The 25,296-nt window shown below is 41.4% G+C and overlaps 1 protein-coding gene across 1 annotated transcript in view; it reads left to right on the top strand.

Moving 5' to 3' along the window:
• Window positions 1-25,296, top strand: part of ext1b (exostosin glycosyltransferase 1b) — a 127,908-nt gene that overhangs the window by 88,811 nt on the left and 13,801 nt on the right. Inside the window, exons 5-7 of the mRNA XM_075450177.1 lie at window positions 4,938-5,070; window positions 10,054-10,172; window positions 19,384-19,479. Of these exons, the coding sequence (XP_075306292.1) occupies window positions 4,938-5,070; window positions 10,054-10,172; window positions 19,384-19,479 (348 nt within the window). The remainder of the gene's footprint in view (window positions 1-4,937; window positions 5,071-10,053; window positions 10,173-19,383; window positions 19,480-25,296) is intronic.

Raw genomic sequence — 25,296 nt, 5'->3', positions numbered from 1 at the left:
TCATCCAAGTTGCCTCCCTTGAAGCCAAGAAGTGAGAATAGTGCAGTTAGAAAAAGAAGAGAGCTTGAGAGATGTGCGTCCTCCTAGTCATAGAGTGACTCTGGCTGAATTAAGAGCAGGAGGACAGAGCTGGACATGTCTGACTGTTCACATGGGAGCAGAACACAGTCATATTCTGGTTAAAGTATTTTTTTTTTTTTCACTGTATGATGCAGCCCAACTCATTGACTCATTTTTGTACACAGAACTTTGCTCTAATTTGTTTTCCACTGCAGATTGTAACTCCTCAGTGTAATATAAATTCCAGGCTGAGTCGTACCAGCACCAAATTAACCTACTTTTCACGACACTATTGTAAATCTTTTGCTAGCCGTATGTAGACAACATTTCTTGCTGGATCTTTTCAGAGGCACACAAACAAATGAAAGTGTTCTCACGTTGGGAGGCTTTGGCATTTAAAACGATGGGTTTGATGTCCTGTGTCGTACACCTCATGTTGCACATGTGACTTTGATGACAATTGTCCTGGACCAATCAGTCTTCTGGATCATTTTATGTTGCATTTTATTATGGGATATAGCTACATGACAGTGGTGACGTACTCCCTGTAAAGTTTTATCAGTAATTTCACGTCTGCTCTTTGACTTTTGTGATTGTGTCTGTCGAGTTGCGAGAGGGTGTCAGAAAAAGAGGTTTAAATTTCAGCAATCTGAGAGCACCACACTGGAACATAGCTGTGTGCCTGTGTGCCAACCCTCCAGTAAGTACAACAAATTACTTCGTTTTTCATACATTTCCCTCAGACGCAGAAACCTAATGGTGATGGATCGTTGCTACCTGGAGACATAACTTAAACACAGTTAATCCACATACTCAAGTTTGCAGCCAGCATTGCAAAAAGGAACATGTATTCACTTGAGCCATCATCCAAGACTGGACAGCCAGTGTTTAAAAAAAAGAGGAGGCCTGTTCTAGCTTTGTTCGAGTGGAACAGTTTCCCTATTCCACTATTTCAACTGGGGCTGTTCAAGAGAAGAGAGCAACATACGGGTTATTGAACAGCCCTCCTCCTTTTTCATCTCCAGCTGTTGATGACATGATTCTTGAATCATGTGACTAACGTTGTTCACCATGAGTCTGGTTCAGTCTGAAGTGACGGAGCAGAAAAAGCAAAAAGTCATCTTTAGACATGGGATTGAACTGGCTGGAATGTGGATATAATGTGCATCCAGGCCACTGATTTATTTTGCTTGAAACTTCAACTGAAGCGGTGTGATTGATGCACAGTTTGATAGGGCGGGATGAGTTCACTTGAAAAAGCATAATGCAGTGGAATTTAGGATTTAAAGGTATATGCTTTAAATTTCTTAACAATAATCCAATTTAAAGAAACAGGGTGGATCAACAAATGTTGATCCACCCTATCTCCACCCCTCATTACTGAGTTTAAACAAGTATTTTTTTTAGATGCAGAAAAAAAATAAACTTAGGCTTAGTGCTAGTGTCATGCTGTTGTTGCAAATATCTTCTTTGTTCTTCATTCAACTTCCCCATCACACATTTAATTTCCCTCCTTACTGTGTCGCTAAAGCTAGAGCAAGACTCCCCTCGATGCTACAATCACATTTCCACACACATCGCGTGTAATCTGCTAAAGCTTCGGTATTCAGAGTCGGTCTCATTTCTGCTAACTCTACATCTATGTTTGTTATCTATCCCTTTCACTCTGTGAGCTATCACACACACACACACACAAAAAGTCAGAGGCACATCCCTATCTGTCAAGATGCGTCTGGGCAGACACTCGCAGCACCACCCTGGCTTAACCCTGCCGACATGTTGTCACTCTGCTCAAAAGTGCAAGGTGAAATGGTGAAAGCCTTTGACTCGGTGTGTGTTTGTGAATGTGATTGTGTTCATTTTAGTGCAGCAGCAGGTCAATGCTAAACCCTGACCGACCGTCCAGTGAAAAATAGAAAGGGAGAAAGGGTGAAGAGGAGCAGGGGTGACGTATGTAAATGGCGTTGCCATGGCAGCCTCGAGATGATAACCAATGTGGTTTATTCATCCTGTTGGGCCTACACACACGACTCGACTGCAGATCTGTAATGATATGCACGCACACTCGAATAGCTTGAAAGATGGAATCTGCTCGCACACATCTACAAACCCACTTGCCTTTTACATTCTCTCAAAACTTTATTTCTGCCTGTTTGTTTCTCTGTGTTCATGCCATGGGATCCAAAAGCCGGGAGACTTCTACGCTTATCAGTTCGGACATTTTTATGAGAACAAATAATAGTTTTATCCTTTAAGGAGGTAACTTCATTTTAGGGTTGGGGTTAGAATTTGGTCAGGATTTTTGATAATAGAGTTGAGGTAAGGAGCCAGTGAACGCATTATGTCAGTGGTGGGTCCCCATAAATGTAGACAAAGAAGTATGTGGGTGTTTGGCAATGGCGAGCTCGAAGGAATGAGCCGTGTTTCCTGTCAGGAAGTGGCAACGTCTCGACCAATCACAAGGTCAATATCACCGGATCTGTGCTGCTGGTACACCTATTAAACTCACCTATTAAAGCCGACTCCACAGTGTGCTCCCACGGAAGCAGGATTTATCTATCATGCTCTAATTGGTTGATTGTGGCTGTTCTGAGGTGAGATTGAGTCGTCCATCATGTCCGACTGAGGGCTGCCGACGGGGGAGGAGCCGCAGCCAAGCGAGCAAAATTACCCCTCATAAGGTGTAAAGGGCTGCGGGGTTTGAAGGTGGCCGGCAGTGTTTTTATAGAGAAGTCACCAGATTCCGAGTTAATCTGTTTTTCTGAGGCAAACGGTTATCGACTGCCCCCGGGGACAGAGTTCGGAAAAGTAAAAGAAGCTCACACATTGTTGGGTTTTTTCCCCTCTTTTCTTCACATGGCCGCCCTCCTATGATGAATTTTTATTTTGCTTTGTCAATATTATCACAGTAAGCTCCCTCCGGCTATAGTATTAGCTTTTTACAATTTGAACAGCTATCAGCTGCTCAGCCATCACCCAGCTGACTCTTTTTGCCTCCTTCTTTACTATATATCCGTCCTTTGAATTACCAAGCCAACGGCCATCACCTCCTGATTCAATAGCTGCCATAAAACACGGCTGCAAACCTGTGTCTGTTTTACTGAAGCAATTTGGCATGGCTCAAGGGCACAGCAGCAATATCTGTCTTCTCTGTCTGCCTGTTCAGCAGAAGGCGACTGTGAGCTGCAGCTGGGGAAGAGAGTGCCCATTCTCCCGTCTGACCGTTTGACTGACCGCTCTATTTGGGCCCAGAAAGGATTGGGGCAGGCTTGAAAGACTGATGCTTAGATACAGCTGATGACTTTGTCTGTGTTGTCCCCCCACCACCCTCCATTGCTTCTGTATGTGTGACTGACTGGCGCAGGTGCCTTCGGCTTGCTGAGCTGGTCTCCATTCGGTTTGTCGGCGGAGGAAATATTGCACACTAACACAGATTTGTTTCAGCTTTGCTTTGTGCCCCAGCGACTCACTCTTCACACAATCGATAGCTGCTTTTGTAAGGTGATACATGGTAAACATTTGAAAGCTCTGCTAGCTTTCATCTGATGCCTGCAGACTTAATTTCCCAACAGTTTCTCACCTGCTTTAAATCACTCGATGAGTTTTAAATGACAGTTCAGTAACATCCTGAACTGAGGGGGGCGGCATTAGCTGTGTTGCCATTCATTTACATTTAGGACCATCAGCTTCTTGCCATTTTTGTGTGAAAACTCATTTCTCAGTGTGAAACGTTTTATTGTTGTGATTACAAGGCTCATTGATCAGGGTCTTTTTATTTCACCCAACATAATCTGGGAGGCTGACTATCATCCTTTTAGCAACACGAATATTTCCTCTGTGTTCTGAGTAGATTCAGACTCTTCTCTTAGTCTCTATTGATAAGGAAAACCTCACAAATAATCATCTGCCCCGAAGAAGGCAGAGACCGAACTGTAATCATTAAAATGAGATTGCAATTTTAAACTGTGAGGCCTTTATCTTAACCACAGAATCTAACAGGCTTTTTATAGAGGCAGTCTTATTCATATTTCCTATTTCCACTTATTAAATATCATACTGTGACTACATAATATTTAACCTTTTTTGCCCTGTTAAAGTCTCTATATTACTTTACAATTCTTGTATTTTGGGAATCTGTTCGTGTTAACCCTCAGCCCTTATCAGACACCTGACTTTTAATAGACAGACCTGTTTATCTAAACAAATTAGGTATATTTTTTAAAAGCTGCAGTTTTTTTCAAGTTGGAAAAAAAAAGCAATAGTGAATTGAAATGAACTGCTGCTTAATCATAATATGTATCTATAAGTCACACATTTGTTCTCATTTCTCGCATAAAATCACAGTAACAGGTAAGATTGTCTGCTTGTCCAAAATGCAGTATTGTCACAGGGAAGGTGCAGAAATTGTTCGCATACTAATTGATCATATACACGCCTAACCCTAACCACCCACAGCTGACAGCAGTTTTGAAAAGAAAAAAAGTCTTTGGACAATATTGTGTCGGATGGGGCTCAAACTCGGTTGTCTGGCATGACGCTCCTCTGTTTCCCTCCCACGTCCTTATAAGGATTTTGACGATGTTACAGCTGTGCAATATCACATTCCGACAGTTTCACTTTACGCAAAATACTGTATAGGCACATCGCAATTATAAAAGGCAAACTCAATGAATTTGGAGACTGAACTTTTGAGACTTTATTGTGAGACTGCTACACTTTGTGCTGTGGACACGATGCCCGAGCATGCCGTTACTCTCCTGTCTAACCCTCATTCCCAGTCAATGAGTTGTGCAACACGGAAAATAGAATTTGCTCCAAGTGTTTGGGCACGGTGGGAAAAAAACAAAGTGAATATTTGCTTTTCTTTCTGTGTGCAGATCATCCAGGACCGTGTGCTGGAGCACGGCTCCAGGAGCAGTCTGATGTGGAACAGTCACCCTGGGGGCTTGTTCGCTTTGCCGCAGTACTCTGGGTACCTGGGAGACTTCCCCTTCTACTACGCCACACTGGGTCAGTAACACTCACACACACAAACATGGAAGCGAGCTTGAAGCGTTACATAACAGACATAGCACTTTCACACACCGGTGCTACAATGAACTGATCCACAAAGGTTAGCAGAGTTTCTCTCAGACTTTGTCATAATCTTTGTCCATTGTTTCTGTAGATTTTCACACAGCTGCTTCTCAGCTGTGATTCTGTACCTTGTCAGAATAGTAGAAATATGTCCTTCCCCCTGATCTGCTGCCCTCTTCCAATGGTTCTACGTAGCAGCAAGTAGAGTACACGAATAGGCCCATGACTGATGTTTGCATTAGGCTTGCTGACACACCACCCCGTCCATCATTGTTTTTTGAGTCAGCAATGCTACTGCTGCCGCCACTGCAGTGAAGCCATTTCTTCCCGCTACGGTTCAATAGCGCCGAGTTTTCCCCCACCACATATGTGGCCGGTGAGCTGCCCCATTCCTCATTTCTTCACTTCATCATCATCAAGTGCTGCACAGCCACCACAAACACCCTCACACACACACTCACACATGCAGACAGTGGCAGTACAAACGCAGATGATGGAGCCTTCCGGGGTGTGCAGCGGATTTTAAAATGGATGGACACAGTGACTGTGGATTACAATGCCGGCAAGTGTATTTGTTTGTAAAAGAGGAAACAATTAAACATGGATGGGTTTTTAGGAGACAAGGTGGCTTGTCACTGATGGGTAAATGAGTCAAATTTGTCTCTCGGCGACAATTCCTCTCCATCTCCAATAGCCATAAACAAAACTCTCTCATCATGCATATTGACTCTCAGACTCACACTGCTGGAGCAGCTTTTTTATTGCTTTAGCAAGATGAACTTAAGATCAAAAAGCTTAAAATATTTCTTTTCAATAACAGCATTCTGATCCAATGAACATTTTGTGGCCACTTTACTGGGTAAAACCACTAACTGCCTTAAATACAGTGCTTGCATTTGTTCCTTTGACTGTTGGGTTTTGCAGCAGTGTTGAACTGACCAGCATCATATTGAGATGTGTTGTGAGTACTTTCCAACCACATTTACAGACATGGATAAAGCCCAGTAGAAAGAGTCCCCACTGCAGTGTAGTCCAGTAAAGCATCACTAACTATGACCTCAATGACGCTGAAGTGAGGAAACGGTATCTTGGGGATCTGTCCACACCGGGAGCCAGCCCACCAATGATCACAGAGGCCGCCACCACGGGGAACCGCCCAGATCAGGGCAGGCCGGCATCCACACCACAGCCAGGGCTGCAGTGCAGGATCCCCCAGCCACCCCGAACCAGGGCGATCCCCACAGTAATGACCCCACAGACCGAGTGGGCAAAGATCCCCATGAGGAAAAACACTGGATAAATAAGTGTATAATAAGTATATAATAAAATCATTTAAAAAATAAATAATAATAATAATAATAAATAAATAAATAAATAGATATTTTAAATAATGGATGAATAGATAAAAGTAAACTAAAACAAAACAAGCAAACATAAATAAATAAACAAATAAAATAATATATATATATATATATATATATATATATAAAATAATAAATAAATAGATAAATTAAATAAAATTCAGCTGTAAGCTAAACTAAAAAGGTAGGTCTTGAGCCTCTTTTTAAAAACATCAACATTCTCTGCAGCCCTGAGGTTCTCTGGCAGGCTGTTCCACAAATGAGGTCCATAATAGTGGAACGACGTCTCACCATACGTTTTTGTCACAACTAAAAGGCCGGTACCAGAGGACCTCAGGGTCTGCGAGGGCTCATAATAAAAAGCAGATCAGATAGATAAGAAGGCCCAAGACCATTAAGACATTTATAAACAACTAAAAGAACCTTAAAATCAATGCTGAAATGCACGGGGAGCCAATGCAGGGATTTTAAAACTGGTGTAATGTGTTCCCGCCCTCTGGTCTTTGTCAGCACACATGCAGCTGAATTCTGTATTAATTGTAGGTAATAAATACTTTTTTTGGGAAGACCAGAAAGCAGGGCATTACAATAATCTATTCTACTAGAAATAAAAGCATGCATCAGCACCTCCGTGCTGGCAAGAGAGAGAAATGGGCGAACTCTGGCAATATTTTTAAGATGATAAAATCCTGTCTTTGTTACCTTTCTAATATGTTGGATAAAATCCAGCTCAGAGTCAAAAAGAACACCCAGATTTTTTACATGTTGATAAGATTTAAAATTTTGTAGTTTGGGTAAAATGATCTCTCTCTTGTCTTCAGGACCAATAATTAAAACTTCAGTCTTGCCCTGGTTGAGCTGTAAGAAATTCTCTGCCATCCATGACTTTATATTTAAAATACAGTTTAAAAGAACGTTAACTGGTTCTAGGTCATCAGGAGACACGGCAATGTAAAGCTGTGTATCATCAGCATAGCTGTGAAAACTTATGCCATGTCTCCTGACGACATCCCCAAGTGGCAACATGTACAGATTAAAAAGCAATGGGCCTAAAATTGATCCTTGGGGAACCCCACACTTGATTTTATGAATTCTCGAGGAGCATGTATCCATACTTATAAAAAACTGTCGATCCGTGAGATAGGAGTAAAACCATTTAAGAACAGTGCCAGAGACACCCACCAGGCTTCTAAGTCTGTTTAATAAAATGTGGTAATCTACTGTATCAAAAGCTGCACTAAGATCCAGCAGCACCAGGACTGAAAGCTTCTGTAAATCCATGTTACACCTGAGATCATTTACAATCTTTAAAAGGGCTGTCTCTGTACTGTGGTTCTTCCTAAAACCAGACTGATGTTTCTCAAAAATATTGTGTTTGTTTAAAAACTCATTTAATTGGATAAAAACAACTTTTTCTATAATTTTACTTAAAAACGGTAAGTTGGATACAGGTCGGTAATTGTCAAGGATCTTGTGATCTAAATTGCTCTTCTTCAGAAGGGGCCTCACCACTGCAGTTTTACAGGCAGATGGGAAAACACCCGTCTGAAGAGAGCAATTTACAATATTTAAAAGCTCACACTCGAAGAAACCATAAAATGTCTTTAAAGGAGATGTGGGAATGGGATCTAAAAGGCAGGTTGTTGGGTTTAGTTGGGAGAAAACTCGACCAAGCATCTTGGCATCAACCAGGACAAAACTATCCAGTGTTTCCTCGGGTAAAGACAATGCTTCAGAAATGTTAAAATCAACATTTTGTTGAGATAAAAGGCTGGATCTAATAGCATTGATCTTACTTCTGAAGTGGTCTGCAAAATCCTCACATGCAGCATCTGATGCTGGGATGGAGGACTTGTTCAAATCTGTGTTTATTAAAAGATTGAATGTTTTGAAAAGGAATTTAGGATTATTTTTGTTCTATTTAACATGTAATAACATGTTAAACAATAAAGGGCCTTCCCTTCAATTTTTGCTCTTAACCTTGGAATTAAAAACCATTTAGGAGTTATACGATGACTCTCAGGAGGTCAATCTGTGGTAGCAAAAAAGTGTCCTTTTCTTGTTTGTACTTGAATCAGCTTTTTCGGTTTTCTTGTGAAATATTGGACAGTTTTGCCTCTTTCGTTTCCTAAGCTTCATTCATACAATTCAAAACCACGCTTCTGAGTGCTCTTTCCCTGGATACACTTTGTAGCTTGTAAAGCTGTGCTGTAACTTAAGGCCACTTCATTCAGCATGTTTACAGAACACTAGAAAGAAATTAATTATTGTATCAGTCGGTTCGAAACCATTTTAAAATGCATCTAACATGTTAGTCCGGTCAAAATCGTATGAAACTGAAGCTCTCGAAGTCTTACTAACACATCTGGATGATATAGTTGAGGACTAAATCACTCCTACACATATACACTCAACTAGATTTAAATGAGCCTCGGCACTCGTGCTACATGCTCCAACGTTCGTTCTTTAGGCAACTTTTTGTAAAAAAGTAAAGGGTTAGCTGAATTCCAGGTAAAGCTGCTCTCATTCACATATTTTCTGTTCTCTTTTGTCAGTCGGCTAAATGTGTCAGTAAATGTGACTGAAAATCAGTCCTTTAAGACAACATGTCAACTTACAGTCACTTTTATGGACTGTCGCTCTGCTCTAATAAAATTCAAATTTGATAATCCCAACATCTGACAAAATGAACTTTGAAGTGACTTAAACTTGTTCATTTGCAATGAGTTTAGCTACTCGTACATGTATGATGATGTCCCACAGAGAAAGTTAGAAGCAGCAGAATGACTTCCAACAGTCCACAGTGGGTTTTGTTCAGGATGTCACGAAAGATTGTGTATGAATTTGTTATAAATGTACATCCGTGGAATTGATTAAGTCTGCAGACTCTACACTTTCTCATTATATATCAGAAAGATACGGCAGTTTACCAAGTTTGAAAACTGCATATATTCCTCTGCATAAAAATTGCTCAGTGGCAGAAAGGAGGGTTGTCTTGTGCTATCTCCTCCCGGCCATGCTTTGCTGGTTTGGGTAAGATTAGATTTAAATTAGGAAACGTTGGACGTCCTCTATGATCCGTCTTGCTCAATATCTTATTTCCTACTCATTTTCAGCTTCGATTACTCTATTCCAACATAAAGTCAGACTGAATTTAAAGTCACATCAGCAGTTGGTGGTCTGTTTATTGGGTTGCAGATACAGCTGAGGAGTTCTCAAAATGAAATATTCAGTGATCAAGTGATTCAGCATTTTCAAAACACATTAGCATTGTTGAATATTTTAAGACTGTTTTGAGAAATGTTCATCCCTGACAACTCTGTCATATTTATTTGTAACTGCTGACAGTCTCATTTCAAGTACTATCTTCCACTGAAAATAGATATGAAGTGTTTGCAAATGAGAACCCTCAGTTCTCGCTCAGCCAATTTTCTTCAAAGAGCCTGCAATTACATCGATGGCTGACAGTCACTGCTCTTTATTTGAGGTCTTGTTGTTATTTGAATTTGCCCAGATGTATTCATGAGTTTTTCTTTTTATGTCTTCTGTGTTTCAGGTATTAAACCATACCCCAAGTTCACAGCAGTCATCCATGCTGTCTCTCCTCTGGTGTCCCAGTCCCAACCCATACTAAAGCTATTAGTAGCTGTGGCCAAGTCCCCGTACTGTGCACAGGTAAGTGATTTATGTGTCTGCATGTGTTTGTCTTCACTCAGCACATCACAAATCCTCCACTGTTCTCCACCTTGAGTCTCCTGAAATTACTCCACATTTTGAGGTTCACATGAATTTTTTTCCAATTGCGTTTCCCAACCAGAGCTCATATTCCATCTGTGTGTGTTTGTGAGTTAACAGCAGAGGATTGAATTAGAGCAGCAGTTTGTAGCTGTGTTACATCTGTCTCTATGGCAGCCGCACTCCCTTCAGCACAGCTGGAGATGGCATGTATTGATTCCCCTGCTTGCTCCTTACCAAAGCGGGAAATGAAATGGAATTTGCTCCCTGGTGGCTGTTTGTGTGTCTTTGTTGTGTAGCCACCAGTAGATGAGAAGGCAAGTTCATATTTTGTGTGGCAGGGAGGTGCAATGCATGAACATAGGGTGGTATATGAGGGTGAGCTATGTTAATTGCTTCTTTTAGCTTGACATCTTTCAAACTCTGAAGTTCTAATTAACTGTAATACAGTCATATATATACTGCAGTTTATGCAAATTTGTCTAATATATGTTTTGGTTTTTTTTAATTAATTAAAAACAAGTACTGCAAATCTACTAAAGTGACATTTAATGATGGTTTTCGCTAAATGGTTCATCTTAACAAATAGAATAATAATGGTGCTTTTGAAGACAGCAAGACACTGCTTGCACTTCTGCACTGTCGTATGTGTGGACTCTGCAGTTGTTTCTGTTTATGATGTGTTTTACAAGACAGTGAGTTAGTAAAGAAACAGTTAAGTTTTAAAAAGTTGTTTTTTTATTTACTTTTAAATGCAACAAAACCATATAAATCAAGAATTTAATAACTGTGTAGAAGGAAAGGTTGACAAAACAAACACTTTTTTGTTGAGAACTACAAACTTGGGAGTACTTTCTAATGCAGCAATCTAAAGGATTAAAAAATGTTACTTTGTTTCCAGTAACAGTAACTCTTTAACTAAATTTCCTGCTAAACATGAAAATTATAGTGTTTGATTTCAATATCTATAATAAATGATCAGCCAGAAAAAGGGAATTCAATTAATTACTATACTTATTAGAAATAATGACCAGTGTTGAATAAAAAGGGTTTTTCACTTCAAGTGTCAGATAAGCTTTCAGCCAGTTCAGCTGCAGCTTCTTTGCAGCTTTTTGTAGGCACTATGCACACATGTGCATACCCTCCAATTTGCTGTGCCCAATACTCTACATGGGGCATTTACTGCACATGTGCTGGAAACCCAAATGGGTTGTGGTGATCTAATGGAAATGGAATGGCATTTTTTATAATGCATTCTCCAAGTTGTCAAGAAGAGAGGAACTCTGAAACGCTGGTGGTTCCATAACAGAAAGTCATCTATATGGTTTCTGAAAACTGTCTAGAAGCGAACATGCACATTCAAGATATTCTTATATCTATATAGTCTATCACAGTCAGTGGGGTTACATGGCACTGAAAGGATCGGATTATTAGCTAAATTACAATAAGAATGAGTTGACCAAGGGTAATTATCCTTGGATATATGGCAGCGAATGAATTGAATCAGAGGCACAAAGCGTGTCATACTCCAATACGATAGGTGGCACTGTACCCATTTCAACTATTGCTAATAGAGCCACTTCCAGTTGACCCATTCAACACCAGCAACAACAACAAACTCGGGCATTCGAGAAAATGGTGAATGGACAGCAAGATGAAGGTACGTCCCTCTACATTTCGTTTGTGATGAGCTGCTTATTGCAGAAACACGATGCACAATGGCACATTCTCCATCGTCGCATTTGTTTCTTTCCGATGTTGACAACAGCAGTAATATCGTCTCTTCCGATATCCGGTTCACAACCCCGAGAAAAAATCTCGAGCATGCGCAGAATGCAAAGTCAAATTCACCACGTGCTTCACCCGTCTACAAGCACGTTTATTTTGACTTTCAACCGAGTTATCTCGATCGATGTCTTAATCCGATCGCGAGTAATCCGATCCGATCCAATTTCTTGTCCGATTAAGGTGTCTTCATGCACTTAATAAATCAATCTTATTGAAATTGTAATTTAGCCAATTATCCGATCCTTTCAGTGCCATGTAACCCCACTGAGTGTGTCACAGGGTGGGGTCAGTTGGGATATTCAACTCTTTCCAAAGCCAGGAAAAGAGCGAAAAAATATTTTTTAACTAGAAAAAACTTGAAATGTGAAAAAAAATTTATAACTTATTCTAACCCAAACATCCAATCCCCCAAGCTACCCAAACCACAAGAATCGATCACATAAACTACCAAAACCACAAGAATCGTTCCCCTATCCTACCCAAACCACAGGAATCGATCCCCTATCCTACCCAAACTCCAGGAATCGATCCCCTATCCTACCCAAACTCCAGGAATCGATCCCCTATCCTACCCAAACCAAAGGAATCGATCCCCTATCCTACCCAAACCACAGGAATCGATCCCCTATCCTACCCAAACCACAGGAATCGATCCCCTATCCTACCCAAACCAAAGGAATCGATCCCCTATCCTACCCAAACCAAAGGAATCGATCCCCTATCCTACCCAAACCACAGGAACCGATCCCCTATCCTACCTAAACCACAGGAATCGATCCCCTATCCTACCCAAACCAAAGGAATCGATCCCCTATCCTACCCAAACCACAGGAATCGATCCCCTATCCTACCCAAACCACAGGAATCGATCCCCTATCCTACCCAAACCACAGGAATCGTTCCCCTATCCTACCCAAACCACAGGAATCGATCCCCTATCCTACCCAAACTCCAGGAATCGATCCCCTATCCTACCCAAACTCCAGGAATCGATCCCCTATCCTACCCAAACTCCAGGAATCGATCCCCTATCCTACCCAAACCAAAGGAATCGATCCCCTATCCTACCCAAACCACAGGAATCGATCCCCTAGCCTACCCAAACCACAGGAATCGATCCCCTATCCTACCCAAACCAAAGGAATCGATCCCCTATCCTACCCAAACCAAAGGAATCGATCCCCTATCCTACCCAAACCACAGGAATCGATCCCCTATCCTCCCCAAACCACAGGAACCGATCCCCTATCCTACCCAAACCACAGGAATCGATCCCCTATCCTACCCAAACCAAAGGAATCGATCCCCTATCCTACCCAAACCACAGGAATCGATCCCCTATCCTACCCAAACCAAAGGAATCGATCCCCTATCCTACCCAAACCAAAGGAATCGATCCCATATCCTACCCAAACCAAAGGAATCGATCCCATATCCTACCCAAACCACAGGAATCGATCCCCTATCCTACCCAAACCACAGGAATCGATCCCCTATCCTACCCAAACCAAAGGAATCGATCCCCTATCCTACCCAAACCACAGGAATCGATCCCCTATCCTACCCAAACCACAGGAATCGATCCCCTATCCTACCCAAACCACAGGAATCGATCCCCTATCCTACCCAAACCACAGGAACCGATCCCCTATCCTACCCAAACCAAAGGAATCGATCCCCTATCCTACCCAAACCAAAGGAATCGATCCCCTATCCTACCCAAACCACAGGAATCGATCCCCTATCCTACCCAAACCACAGGAATCGATCCCCTATCCTACCCAAACCAAAGGAATCGATCCCCTATCCTACCCAAACCAAAGGAATCGATCCCCTATCCTACCCAAACCACAGGAACCGATCCCCTATCCTACCTAAACCACAGGAATCGATCCCCTATCCTACCCAAACCAAAGGAATCGATCCCCTATCCTACCCAAACCACAGGAATCGATCCCCTATCCTACCCAAACCACAGGAATCGATCCCCTATCCTACCCAAACCACAGGAATCGTTCCCCTATCCTACCCAAACCACAGGAATCGATCCCCTATCCTACCCAAACTCCAGGAATCGATCCCCTATCCTACCCAAACTCCAGGAATCGATCCCCTATCCTACCCAAACTCCAGGAATCGATCCCCTATCCTACCCAAACCAAAGGAATCGATCCCCTATCCTACCCAAACCACAGGAATCGATCCCCTAGCCTACCCAAACCACAGGAATCGATCCCCTATCCTACCCAAACCAAAGGAATCGATCCCCTATCCTACCCAAACCAAAGGAATCGATCCCCTATCCTACCCAAACCACAGGAATCGATCCCCTATCCTCCCCAAACCACAGGAACCGATCCCCTATCCTACCCAAACCACAGGAATCGATCCCCTATCCTACCCAAACCAAAGGAATCGATCCCCTATCCTACCCAAACCACAGGAATCGATCCCCTATCCTACCCAAACCAAAGGAATCGATCCCCTATCCTACCCAAACCAAAGGAATCGATCCCATATCCTACCCAAACCACAGGAATCGATCCCCTATCCTACCCAAACCACAGGAATCGATCCCCTATCCTACCCAAACCAAAGGAATCGATCCCCTATCCTACCCAAACCACAGGAATCGATCCCCTATCCTACCCAAACCACAGGAATCGATCCCCTATCCTACCCAAACCACAGGAATCGATCCCCTATCCTACCCAAACCACAGGAACCGATCCCCTATCCTACCCAAACCAAAGGAATCGATCCCCTATCCTACCCAAACCACATGAATCGATCCCCTATCCTACCCAAACCACAGGAATCGATCCCCTATCCTACCCAAACCACAGGAACCAATCCACTATCCTACCCAAACCACAATTATCTTTTCCCCAAACTATCAAGACCATAACAAATAAATTCCCTAATCTTCCCAAACTCTAAGAACTAATCCTTAAACCTCCACTTGCTACTCAGTGGTTAGAGAGGGTCGTCCAATAACCGGAAGGTTGGGTGGTTCGATTCCCACTCTCGAAAAGATTGGTGAAACTGACAGCTGGAGGGGTATAAGTCCACCTCCTTGTCACGGCTGAGGAGCCCTTGAGCAAGGCGCTGTGAATGGCTGCCCACTGCTCCAGTGTATGGCATCTATTTCTATGAGTGTGTGACCCTGTGCATGTGCATGTGTGTGTTCAACAGGTGCCAACCTGGATGGGTTAAAAGCGGAGGACAAATTTCGTGTGTATGACTGTATGCTTGACAATAAATCTGATCTAATCTTAATCATGCAATCCTCAAACATCTTTTAACCTTATAAACCTATTCCCCGATATGATGATACAACTCCAAAGCTCCAGACCAAGCTAATATTCAAACCTTTAACTTTTTTTTACCTGTCAATGTATGAGCCACCATGGATGACTGCGTGACAGTGACAGCTGATCAAACTTGATATCAAAATCTCTCTTGAGGAAAAAAAGTGCATCTAAAAATACGATTTAATTTCACCTCCGTCTGATCAAAAGCAATCGATTTCAACTGTCAGCACATGACAACTTTTTGACGATCTCTGCTTCAAACACATTTCAGCTAGTCCAATAAAAGAATTCAGCTTTCATGTTCAGCAGTTCGTCGAAGTGGTTTGGATCAACAGCGCATCCTGTTACCGCCACACTTTCTGCAACTCATTCTCTCATAACAGCAGGTTGACTGAGTAAACTCTTCCCTGCTATTATTTTTTATGAAGTTGCTTTTGTGTTTGTGTTCTTCAGGCTGTGCACACAGAGCAGAGAGCCAGGCGCACAGCCGGGATGTTTTCCTCCACTCATAGTGCACAGTGAAGGAGAGAGATTGGGTGATTGGATTTAGGAGAGGGGTGGGTGCTACTGTGCTACGAACGGATGAGGAAAGGGTATAAATAAATGAATGGAGAGAAGAGATTGAAAGAATACTGAGAGTGGAGGAGGCTAAATTGGATGCAAGAAAGCTTTTGAAGCACATTCTGACTCAGTGGACCTCCTGCTGTGTGTTTGCTCATGTGTGAATTTGCGAACCCACATTTTGATGGAAGTGTTTCTTCCTCCTTCCTTTCTGTGCTGGAGATACACAACAATTTCTTCGCTCTCTTCCGGTCAGATATGCTCTCACACATGCAGGTATATACACACAATGCCACCATCAGCACCCCGAGAGGGTGGAGAGCTAACAGAGACACCATCTGTCTTTCTAATCAAACAGCAATGGAGGCCTATAAGAGTGGATTAGCACTCAAGTGTGTGTGCTATGTGTGCTCGCGTGTTTACCTGTTGTTATCTCACTATGACAGACATTTTCACAGCCACATTTAGCCTCACAATGGCTATTTTTTTTAAATCTGTATTTGCTGAAAATGGTGAGATAATTCTGCAAACTCATCAAACAGCTGTACATAATCTTTTACTTATGCCAGTGATATATGTGCATACTAACACGCAGCTGCTGCTGTAGTCTAACAAGAACACCTTAAAACAGAGCGGGGGTAACTCATCCAAATGTCTGCCAGCGCATTATTTGGCAGGTCTAGTCAGGGAGCAGAGTCCCCGAGGGGAGCCGTTACATGTGACGTAGTTAATGTCAGAGTAATGTGAAGCTTTATTGATCGCTGGAGGGAAATTCTTGTGGTTCGCCTCCATCAGGGACGCCTGAGCACAGCGTCGACCACAGCTCTGCACGGTGGAACCAGGATGGATTAATTTACTGACTCGCTCAAGGACATTTCAGCAGGACAGATGTTAGCTGACACACGGCAACGGAACACTACAGGAATAGATGCTGATGATGTGTCACTAACAGTTTACTTCCATGAAAAGGGGATTAGGGGGGGGAGTGGATTTTCACTCCTATCTCAACTAATTCCTGCTCCCAAGCTTGTGTGCCACAGTAGTAGTTGGTAGGCAATGCTAAGAAGTGGATTATTCTATTCATTTTTTGGCTGAATTTTACTGCCAGTGCCAAAATTCACTGGCCAGCAAGTTGCTTTAGAATAGAGAAAAAGAAAGACGTAATGACCAGCATTGGATTGGAATTTTTGAAAGTCCTCTTCATATAAAAGGGCAGACTTATTATGTATCAGTGTATTATGTGTATGCATTTTAACATGTATGGCTGCAATCTTGGCCAGGACACTGGAAAAGAGATTTTATATCTCAAGAGATTTACTTGGTAAAATAAAGTAAATAGATAAATAAATACATCCTAACCTCTACTGCTGACTTATGTTCCGGGAATTAAAACTTCACACTTAGTTTCTAATATATACCTTTATGTTGCCACTTTGTAAAATATTGTGAAATCTTTCGTAAACTCCTCGAAAATGTTTTAATTGTTACAACCTGTGTTGTACCAACCCAACCAGACTTTACACCTAAATATAGAGATATATAGTGATCCTGAGAGCTCAACACAGGAAAATAAGACAAAATGCAAGAAACCGAAGAAAAGATTTACATCAAGTTCACAATAAACACAATTAAATACTTTTAGACATTTTAAAAACACGGAATGAGGACAACAAAGGAAGAATGATAAAGAAGTATAATGATCACACTTGAATTTCTGTAACTTGACATAACCCAGAAGCTAATGAAACACTTCTTGGTGCCGCTGAAAGTGTTACTGAGTACAAATGCAGACCAAGCTAACACATTTCAGTCCCAAAAATGTTCCGTGTACATTGTTTTTCTGGTTGTGGGAATGCTTCCCGTTCTAGTTATCTTATAGTTATCAATATACCATCATTTGTATTGCTAAATTAGTTATATGAACCCTGTGAACTAATACATCATTCAAAACAAACTTTTGGGGAATGTCTCAACAACCAAAGAAAATGGAAAAACTGGAACGTTCTGTGAAGGTTACCAAAAGGTTCCCATATGATGGTCATTTAGAAGACATGGGGGGGACCAAAACTAACATCTAAAAACTGGTGTTGCATTGAAGGTGGGAAAGTCTTCCTGGTGAACCACTCAACAGCCAACAAAAAAAACAATGTTTCTCTAGAGTTCTGGGAACCAATATTTGTTAGCTGGGAACAGTAAAACAAAATGGATATAAATTGAAGCAATAATGTTGCATTTATAATGTTAAGTAATAAGCACAACCAGCTGAAACACTAACCAACAGCAAAGTGACATGAAACAACTTAAAGGGAAGATACACAAAACAACCACAAAGAAAAAAAAATGATAGAGACATAAAAGATTCTGCTTAAAACACTAACAACTGCAAATGCAGACAAAACTGCTGCAATTATACACGAAAAGACACAAAAATCAACCAGAGACTCTCAACACACGTTAGGAGGGGGGAAATGAAGTTGGAGCGCAAAATAATCCAGAAGTGGCACAAAACGACCGTAAAGAGTGACATGACTTGGAATAAAGAAGTTCCAAACAAACAAAAATATGTCATAAATGGTCACAAAATGACCTTAAAGAGAATGAACACAGCAGCACAGACTGAACCTAAAAGGATGTTGGGGGGGGGGGGGGGGGGGGTCTTTAATATCTAACGGATGTTATAGCTACAGATGTTAGCCCAAAATGCTATCCGTTGCAGCTTAGAGCAGTAGAACTTCATTAAATGAATTCCTCATACACTTTTATTCTTGATCTTGTAATTACCCTCCACACTCTGTCGAAAGTGACGTGCCGTCAACGTCACCACGGGGGAGAAATCCAAAGCTTGACAGGCCCGCAATGTCGACGAAGAGAGACTCAGCAAATTTGTGTCGCTCCATTGTTTCACGTCAGAAGACTGAGCAGAGCTAAAGGACATCAGTGTGTGTGTGTGTGTGTGTGTGTAAATGTGTGCGTAAGGTCAGGCAGGAACATTTTGCATGAGTGTGTGTTTCTCATTAAATATTAATGAGATCAGCTGTTGTAGTGCAATGAATTGGCTGACCTGCAGGTCGCTGAGCTGCAGTGTGAGTCATATAAAACATAACATGACCGCAGCTGGGAACATGACCTCTTCATCTGAAACATCATCTGATTAGAGATGGGCATCATATGGGCTGGAAAATGTGTGGTCAGAGTTGTCCTCGGACCAAGTGAAACCTGACAATGTGATGAGATTGGTTCTGCTCTGAAATGTTAAGCCACTGTGTGGTCATAATTGGAAATATTTTATTGCCTCGGTTTCCCCTCTGGGTCCTTAACATTGGATCAGCTTGTAATAAGATGGCATTTGCTAGCCACAAGGCACGTAAACGTCAGATGTGCGGTGTGTTGATGCGGCAACAAAGTGAGAGGAGAAAGTTTTTCGACCTAAATGATAGAATGAGGTAAAATGCAAAGGTAAAAACATGTTTGTTTTATTCTGTCTGCAGATTATCGTCCTGTGGAACTGCGACAAACCTCTCCCTGCAAAACACCGCTGGCCCGCCACCTCAGTGCCCATCATCGTCATTGAAGGAGAGAATAAGGTGAGACTGAACACACACACACACACACACACACACACCTCACATACCTCAAAGGTGCGATGGCTATCATTTCTAATTAGATTACTCATGATATTCTCAAATGGTAAAACTACTGTATCTCGAAACGTTTTTATTCAGTCGGAGAGTTTCTGGGAGTTAATGACTTTCGATTTGTGTCGCACTGATTCCATTAAAGGACAGTTTGTGTGGTTTTAATTAAACCTCAGTAATGAGAATTTTACACACTGGTAAAAGGAATGAGTGAAAGGCTAATGCGTGTAATGTGTTGGAAAGATAGGATGGTAATAAAGTGCAGAGGCATTTATTTGTTTTTGATGTTTTTACCTCGGTTTCTTGACTTTAATTGTAACCAGATATCTAATTCACGAAAGAAAGCGACTAAATTTATGTGGAGGAGCAGTTGAGTCTTGACGTTCCGTGTAGACATGCATCGTAAATGTACTTTATTTTCACTCTACTTCTAGTTCCACTTTTCTGTTTTTAATCTGTTAAATCATATTGCATAATTATTTTTAAATGTATACTTTTTAACTTCATCCATATGTTCATTAATTGTTTACAAGGTAGAACAGTAACATAGAAATAGCCACAGATGGCAATAGAAATTTGATTTGCAACTTCTGGGGCCGTGTTTGGTCTAACCAGCTGACCAAAGTTTATCCACCAACTTGTTTCGTGTGAACTTTTCCAACAAAATAGTGGTCTCAGTCTTGATTAAACTGAATAATGGTTCAGTTCTGAGGACAATACAAACTTTTAAAGTAACTGCAGGATGTTACAGCAAGTAGGTTTAGTTCATCTTCTGAAGCGAACTCCAACTGACCTTTACTGTCTCTTCTGAAACATGAAACAGATGCTTTTAGTTGCAATAGTACAATATTTTATTGGATAAGGTCCTGCATTTGCCACAATGATGTTATCACAGTTTATTCATTCATTTAGATGGTCCCAGACTGTCTCTAAACCAATCAGAAACTATTTCAGGGAAATGTAGATTTAGGATGATGACAGCGGGATGTAGGTGCGCCATGGGAGGTTGTTTGGTGTGTCTCGATGAAGTGCAGGTGAAAACAAATTAACTGGATTCAAAACATAATAGCACAGATTTCCAAGTGTGAAAACATCCTTAATTAATTCAAAGAAACAGCTAATTACCTTTAAAAATAGTTCCTATGATAAGTTGGCCACATCAACCTGACAGTTTTGTTAAAACTTACAAAAAAACTGGGGTTTAGTTTTGAAATCTTCTTGCAAAATAATCCAATGCAGATATAAAGAAGTATATATTTATATACTTGTAAGCAAATGTTTAGATTTGATTCAGAGCTTTCAAAGAAGAGTTGGTGTCACATTTCTCTTGTGGCTATGATTCACATAAAAAAAAAAAAGATAATTTTTTTGTGTGTTTAGTTTTTCTTCTTTTTTTTTTTATTTAAACAACGGCAAAACACAACCCGGCGGCTGGCTCAGTGGCCCTCAGTGTGACAACCTTATTAAGCTTTTATGTTGACGGGTGTGAAAGTGTTGCTGTGTTTATTTTAACCTCTGACCCCCGAGTCGTGCAAGTCAAAGTTCAGCCGTGGACATTTTCATCCCAACACTCATCAGAGCTGTTTTCCTGTTTACAAACTCACATTTGAAAGGTGGTCTTTTTTTTCCTTTTTTTCCTTTTTTTTTTTTTTTTGGAGGATTTATGTTTTCTGAGACATCATACTCATCCGCCTCTCCCCTTCCCTGCTTGTTGGAACTTCACCTGCCAATCAGTGGAAGTGGTTTTTCACATCAGTGTCACTCAACCGGCGGTAGGCTGGGTTTATGGTTTTCCTCTCCCTGTGGCTCTGAGTGGTTTCTCCCAAGCTGTCAATCACAACAGGAGGCCTCTGAGTGTAACTGCGTGTCTGTGAGAATCAGCGGAACAGGCTTAGCGTACTGGCGTTGTATGTGTTGGTATATATGTGTACGTGTGTGTGAGTTTGTGTGCCAGGCAGCCTGTGGTTTGTTGTGCTTGTGGTGTTTTCTGTGTTTACCGTGGCGAGCCAAGCTGTGTTCTTCCACCCCACAGAGGGAGAGGCAGGGACTGTTTTTCATCCTTCTTGCCTTTTTCCTGCCATTTTCATGTTTATCCCCGCTCACTTTCATCCTTTTCCTCAATCGCAGGTCCTCTCTTTTTTTTCTTTATTGTTCGTCTTATCCTCATTTTGCTTCTCCATATCTCCAAATCTCAGTTTCTCTTCTTCTTTTCTTGATGTTGCCGTCATCAAGGGCATTGCCCAGGCTTTAGAAATATTGAGGTCATGTTTCTGGCCGGTATTCTGGTGAAGAAACACGAAATTACTTTTTCACTTGAAATGTATTCATCTTCCTCACCTCAAATACCTTTGACTGGCTTGTGTTTCATAATCTTCTGGAGAGTGGCAACAACATCTATTTTAAAAGACCCACTTGTTTAAAAAATAATAAAAAATTGATACGGTCATAAACGAGGGTAATTTCCAGTTTTTCAACCAAACTCTAACTCTAATAAATGTGTCCTGTCAAACCGCTTTAACTTTACACTTGTGTACCTCTGTTCTAGAGATTCAGGCGATTAGGCTCCAGCAAAAGAACATATATCATTCCAAGTAGCACAAGCCGTCTGAGCTTTCTAAGCAGCTTCACACAAATCATGGCAAATACTGTATGAAAAAGTAAAACTATATATATATATATATATATATATATATATATATGACCCAAGATTTCATTAAAATTTCAGATGATCCTTAAAAGCAGATAAATAGAAAATGAGTGATGCAGCAAAATTGCGTTTGGTCATTTATTGAGCAAAAAACAATTAGAAAAGTCTGTGCTTGTGAAAGTCTATTGTGGCACAGACGATGCTCATGAGGCTGAGAAAGGTTACAAATCCACCTCTAAGGCCAGGGATATACTTGCTTTTTAATCACATATTACTGTTACTGAGGATTCCACTCTGGGGCACACCAGATAATGCAGACTGGGAAAAACATACCCACCCACTTCATTTTCTCTAACATTCAAAGTTTCCAACGTTTTCAAAATGGCACTGATCTTACGTCAGCTCTTTTTTTACTGGGATATTTGCCACTGTGCAATGACAATGATACATCGTGAACATGTGGGTACCGTGGATGTATTATATTGGTGGGTACATGAAGACTTTCTCTACAAGCTTATCTTTTTCTGCCATTTTTACAGCTGCAAAACTGCATTCGGTCACATTTGGTCCTCCGCTGCTCCTAGAGGTCATCTGCATATTACAGCTAGCGAACTCATAGTATTCATTTGTGAGGACATGCACAAACAAAGCTCTAGACACATGTATCTGTACAGTGTAAGGTCACACAACATCCCAGGAGAAAAATGCCTCTCTGACATTGGCTGTACGTGTTCGTGAGTTGACTGTGAGAAGAGCATTGTACGATAGCAGCGTGTACCGCAGGGCTGCAGTAGAAGGCCACTACTCTTCAACTGACACTGCTGTCTCTAATTTGATGAGAATCATGTGGACAAGCCAGAAGGCTGCTGGGAAATACTCTAGAGACAAAGAAGCTACTTCTAAAGGACTGTTTGGTGAAAGTGGATCATAAACGCATAATCCAAAAATGCACAAGCCATTTTAACAAGAAACGGATAAAGACGAATAAATAGGAGGTTTTGGAATGGCCGGCTCAAAGTTCTGACGTTAATCAGCTGTGACTCAGGAGGTAGAGCAGTCGTCTGCCAGTTGGAAGGTCACGGTTTGACTCTGGCTTCCCCAGTTCGCATGTCTGTGTCCTTATGCTAGACGTTGAGCGCCGCATTGGCCCCAATCTGTTCATCGCTGTGTTACTGTGTGTATTAAAGAGGAAAAAGCCCCACTAATCAAACAAATGTATTTACTAAAAAGTGCTTTAAAGATACACTTGTAAAAGGCTGAATGTGGCCTGTAGTGTAAAAGTCCATTGAGTGGCCAACAAGAGAAGAAAAGCAGTATACAAATAAGCATTTGAACTAAAGCTAACCGTTTTATCCTTCCCTCCACCACATGGCAAAAGTGCTCCCTTACAGTTGCAGCCTCAACTCTCTGGACAACAGTGGTCTCAGTAATAACTGCTTAGGAAGGGCTTAAAGAATACAACAAACAGCCTGATATTCATTCCAGATACAAACCAGATGGGATCTGTGGGAAGCAAGCCCAATCCGCAAAGACTCCCAATCCCACAAGGCCCAAAGAATCTATGCTTACAGCCAGGTAGCAGACACCCCAGGACACACTCAGATGGTTTTTCTCTAAACCTTGTGTGGTCAGAGCTCTTTTGGCAGGATGAGGAGGGCATACTCGGTGCTAGGCTGAAGGTCATAAAGTTCTGGCTGATATCACTCCATAATGGGATTTTCTTTTATAAATGAATAACCAAGTGTAGATTTTAGGATAGGTTAGGATTTCAGTATACTTTTAGGATATATGTTAAAAAAAAGAAGAATTTTCAGTAATAAATAAATGAACATTGCTAACATGTGTGAGCTTGGGAGTAAATATAGTAATTCATTAATCTTTTAATGGTGCTTTGTTCAGCTCCTGTTTCTGTAAAGTTGAATGATTTTTATTTATTTTTTTAAAGTAAAAAAATCACAATGACTGGTCTTTTCCATCAGGCGTTACCTTCACTGCTTTGTATTTAATCTGCTGTTTCTTAGAGTGTTATTGTTGTCTCAGAGTACATGTTTTTTTACATTAAGATGTCACACGGACATGGCAAAGCTGCAGAATGAAAAAAGCTCTCCATAAAGGCACTTTTTTTTTTCTTGTTGCTAAAAAGTTTCATGTGAACTGATGAAAAGGAGAAAAAGGTTGCAACGACTTCCACTCTGTCCCTCCATCTGTCCCCCTGGCATGTTGACCTGAAAGCTGGCTTATGACTGTTGATTTAAGCCATGTGACGATCCCAGCAGCCCTTTATGTGGTTTAGACACACTGGTGGTCCTCCTGTCTCCTTTCTCTGTTTTCTCCTCTGTCCTTTCCAGAGGAGGAGGACATAAAGTGCTGGAGGCAGTAAGAGCTGTAGGAGCTCACATTCCTGGAGAGCAGCAGGAAGCCCCAGGCTAATAGTCTCACTTCTAACATTACAAACCGTCTGGGGGCTGGAAACATCAGCCTCTCATTCTTGCTTTGTCTCTTTTCCTTGTTTGTCTTGCTGTCACTTTCTCCTCTCCTCTCGCCTATCTTCTTCTCCTCTTCTTCGTTGGTATTCTTTCTGTCAAGTTTTGGAGGCAAACAAGCGGAGAACACGGAGCCAAAAGATGGGACTGTTTTGTCTCTCTCTATACTCGCAGGATTTCGTGGCAGTAATGGTGACAGTGAAGTGAGGAGGAGGTTGCCGCTTCTTATCTTTCCGCTAAACTCTCATTTTCTCTCTTTGTCTGTAAACACAACTGTCACTCACACACCTCTGCCTCTTCGGCATGTTAAGAATATGAGCAACACTATAAACTGTTGCCTGTGGAGTGTTTTAGGACAGATGAAAAGGAATGGCTCTTGACTGGACCAGCTGTATACATCAGCCTTGCCAGACATTGTGATTGCTCGACTGTGTGCTGAAGCACGAGTAAGAAGTCTGAGATGCAGATGCAAATTTAAACTCAAGGAATCAATGTTTTTGCATGGATTCTTCTTAAATATACAGAGCACCAACTAACTTTCTAGCTGTTTAACTCGTGACTATGATTTTTGCCCTTTTGGTTGAACCAATTTGTTGCTCAGAAATGAAAGATTTCATGTATCCACGTACAAATATC

The sequence above is a fragment of the Odontesthes bonariensis genome, chromosome 18, assembly GCF_027942865.1.
Source record: "Odontesthes bonariensis isolate fOdoBon6 chromosome 18, fOdoBon6.hap1, whole genome shotgun sequence".
NCBI lineage: Eukaryota > Metazoa > Chordata > Actinopteri > Atheriniformes > Atherinopsidae > Odontesthes > Odontesthes bonariensis.
Note: the sequence above shows the minus strand (reverse complement) of the source record. Positions and strands in the feature narration are given on the sequence as shown.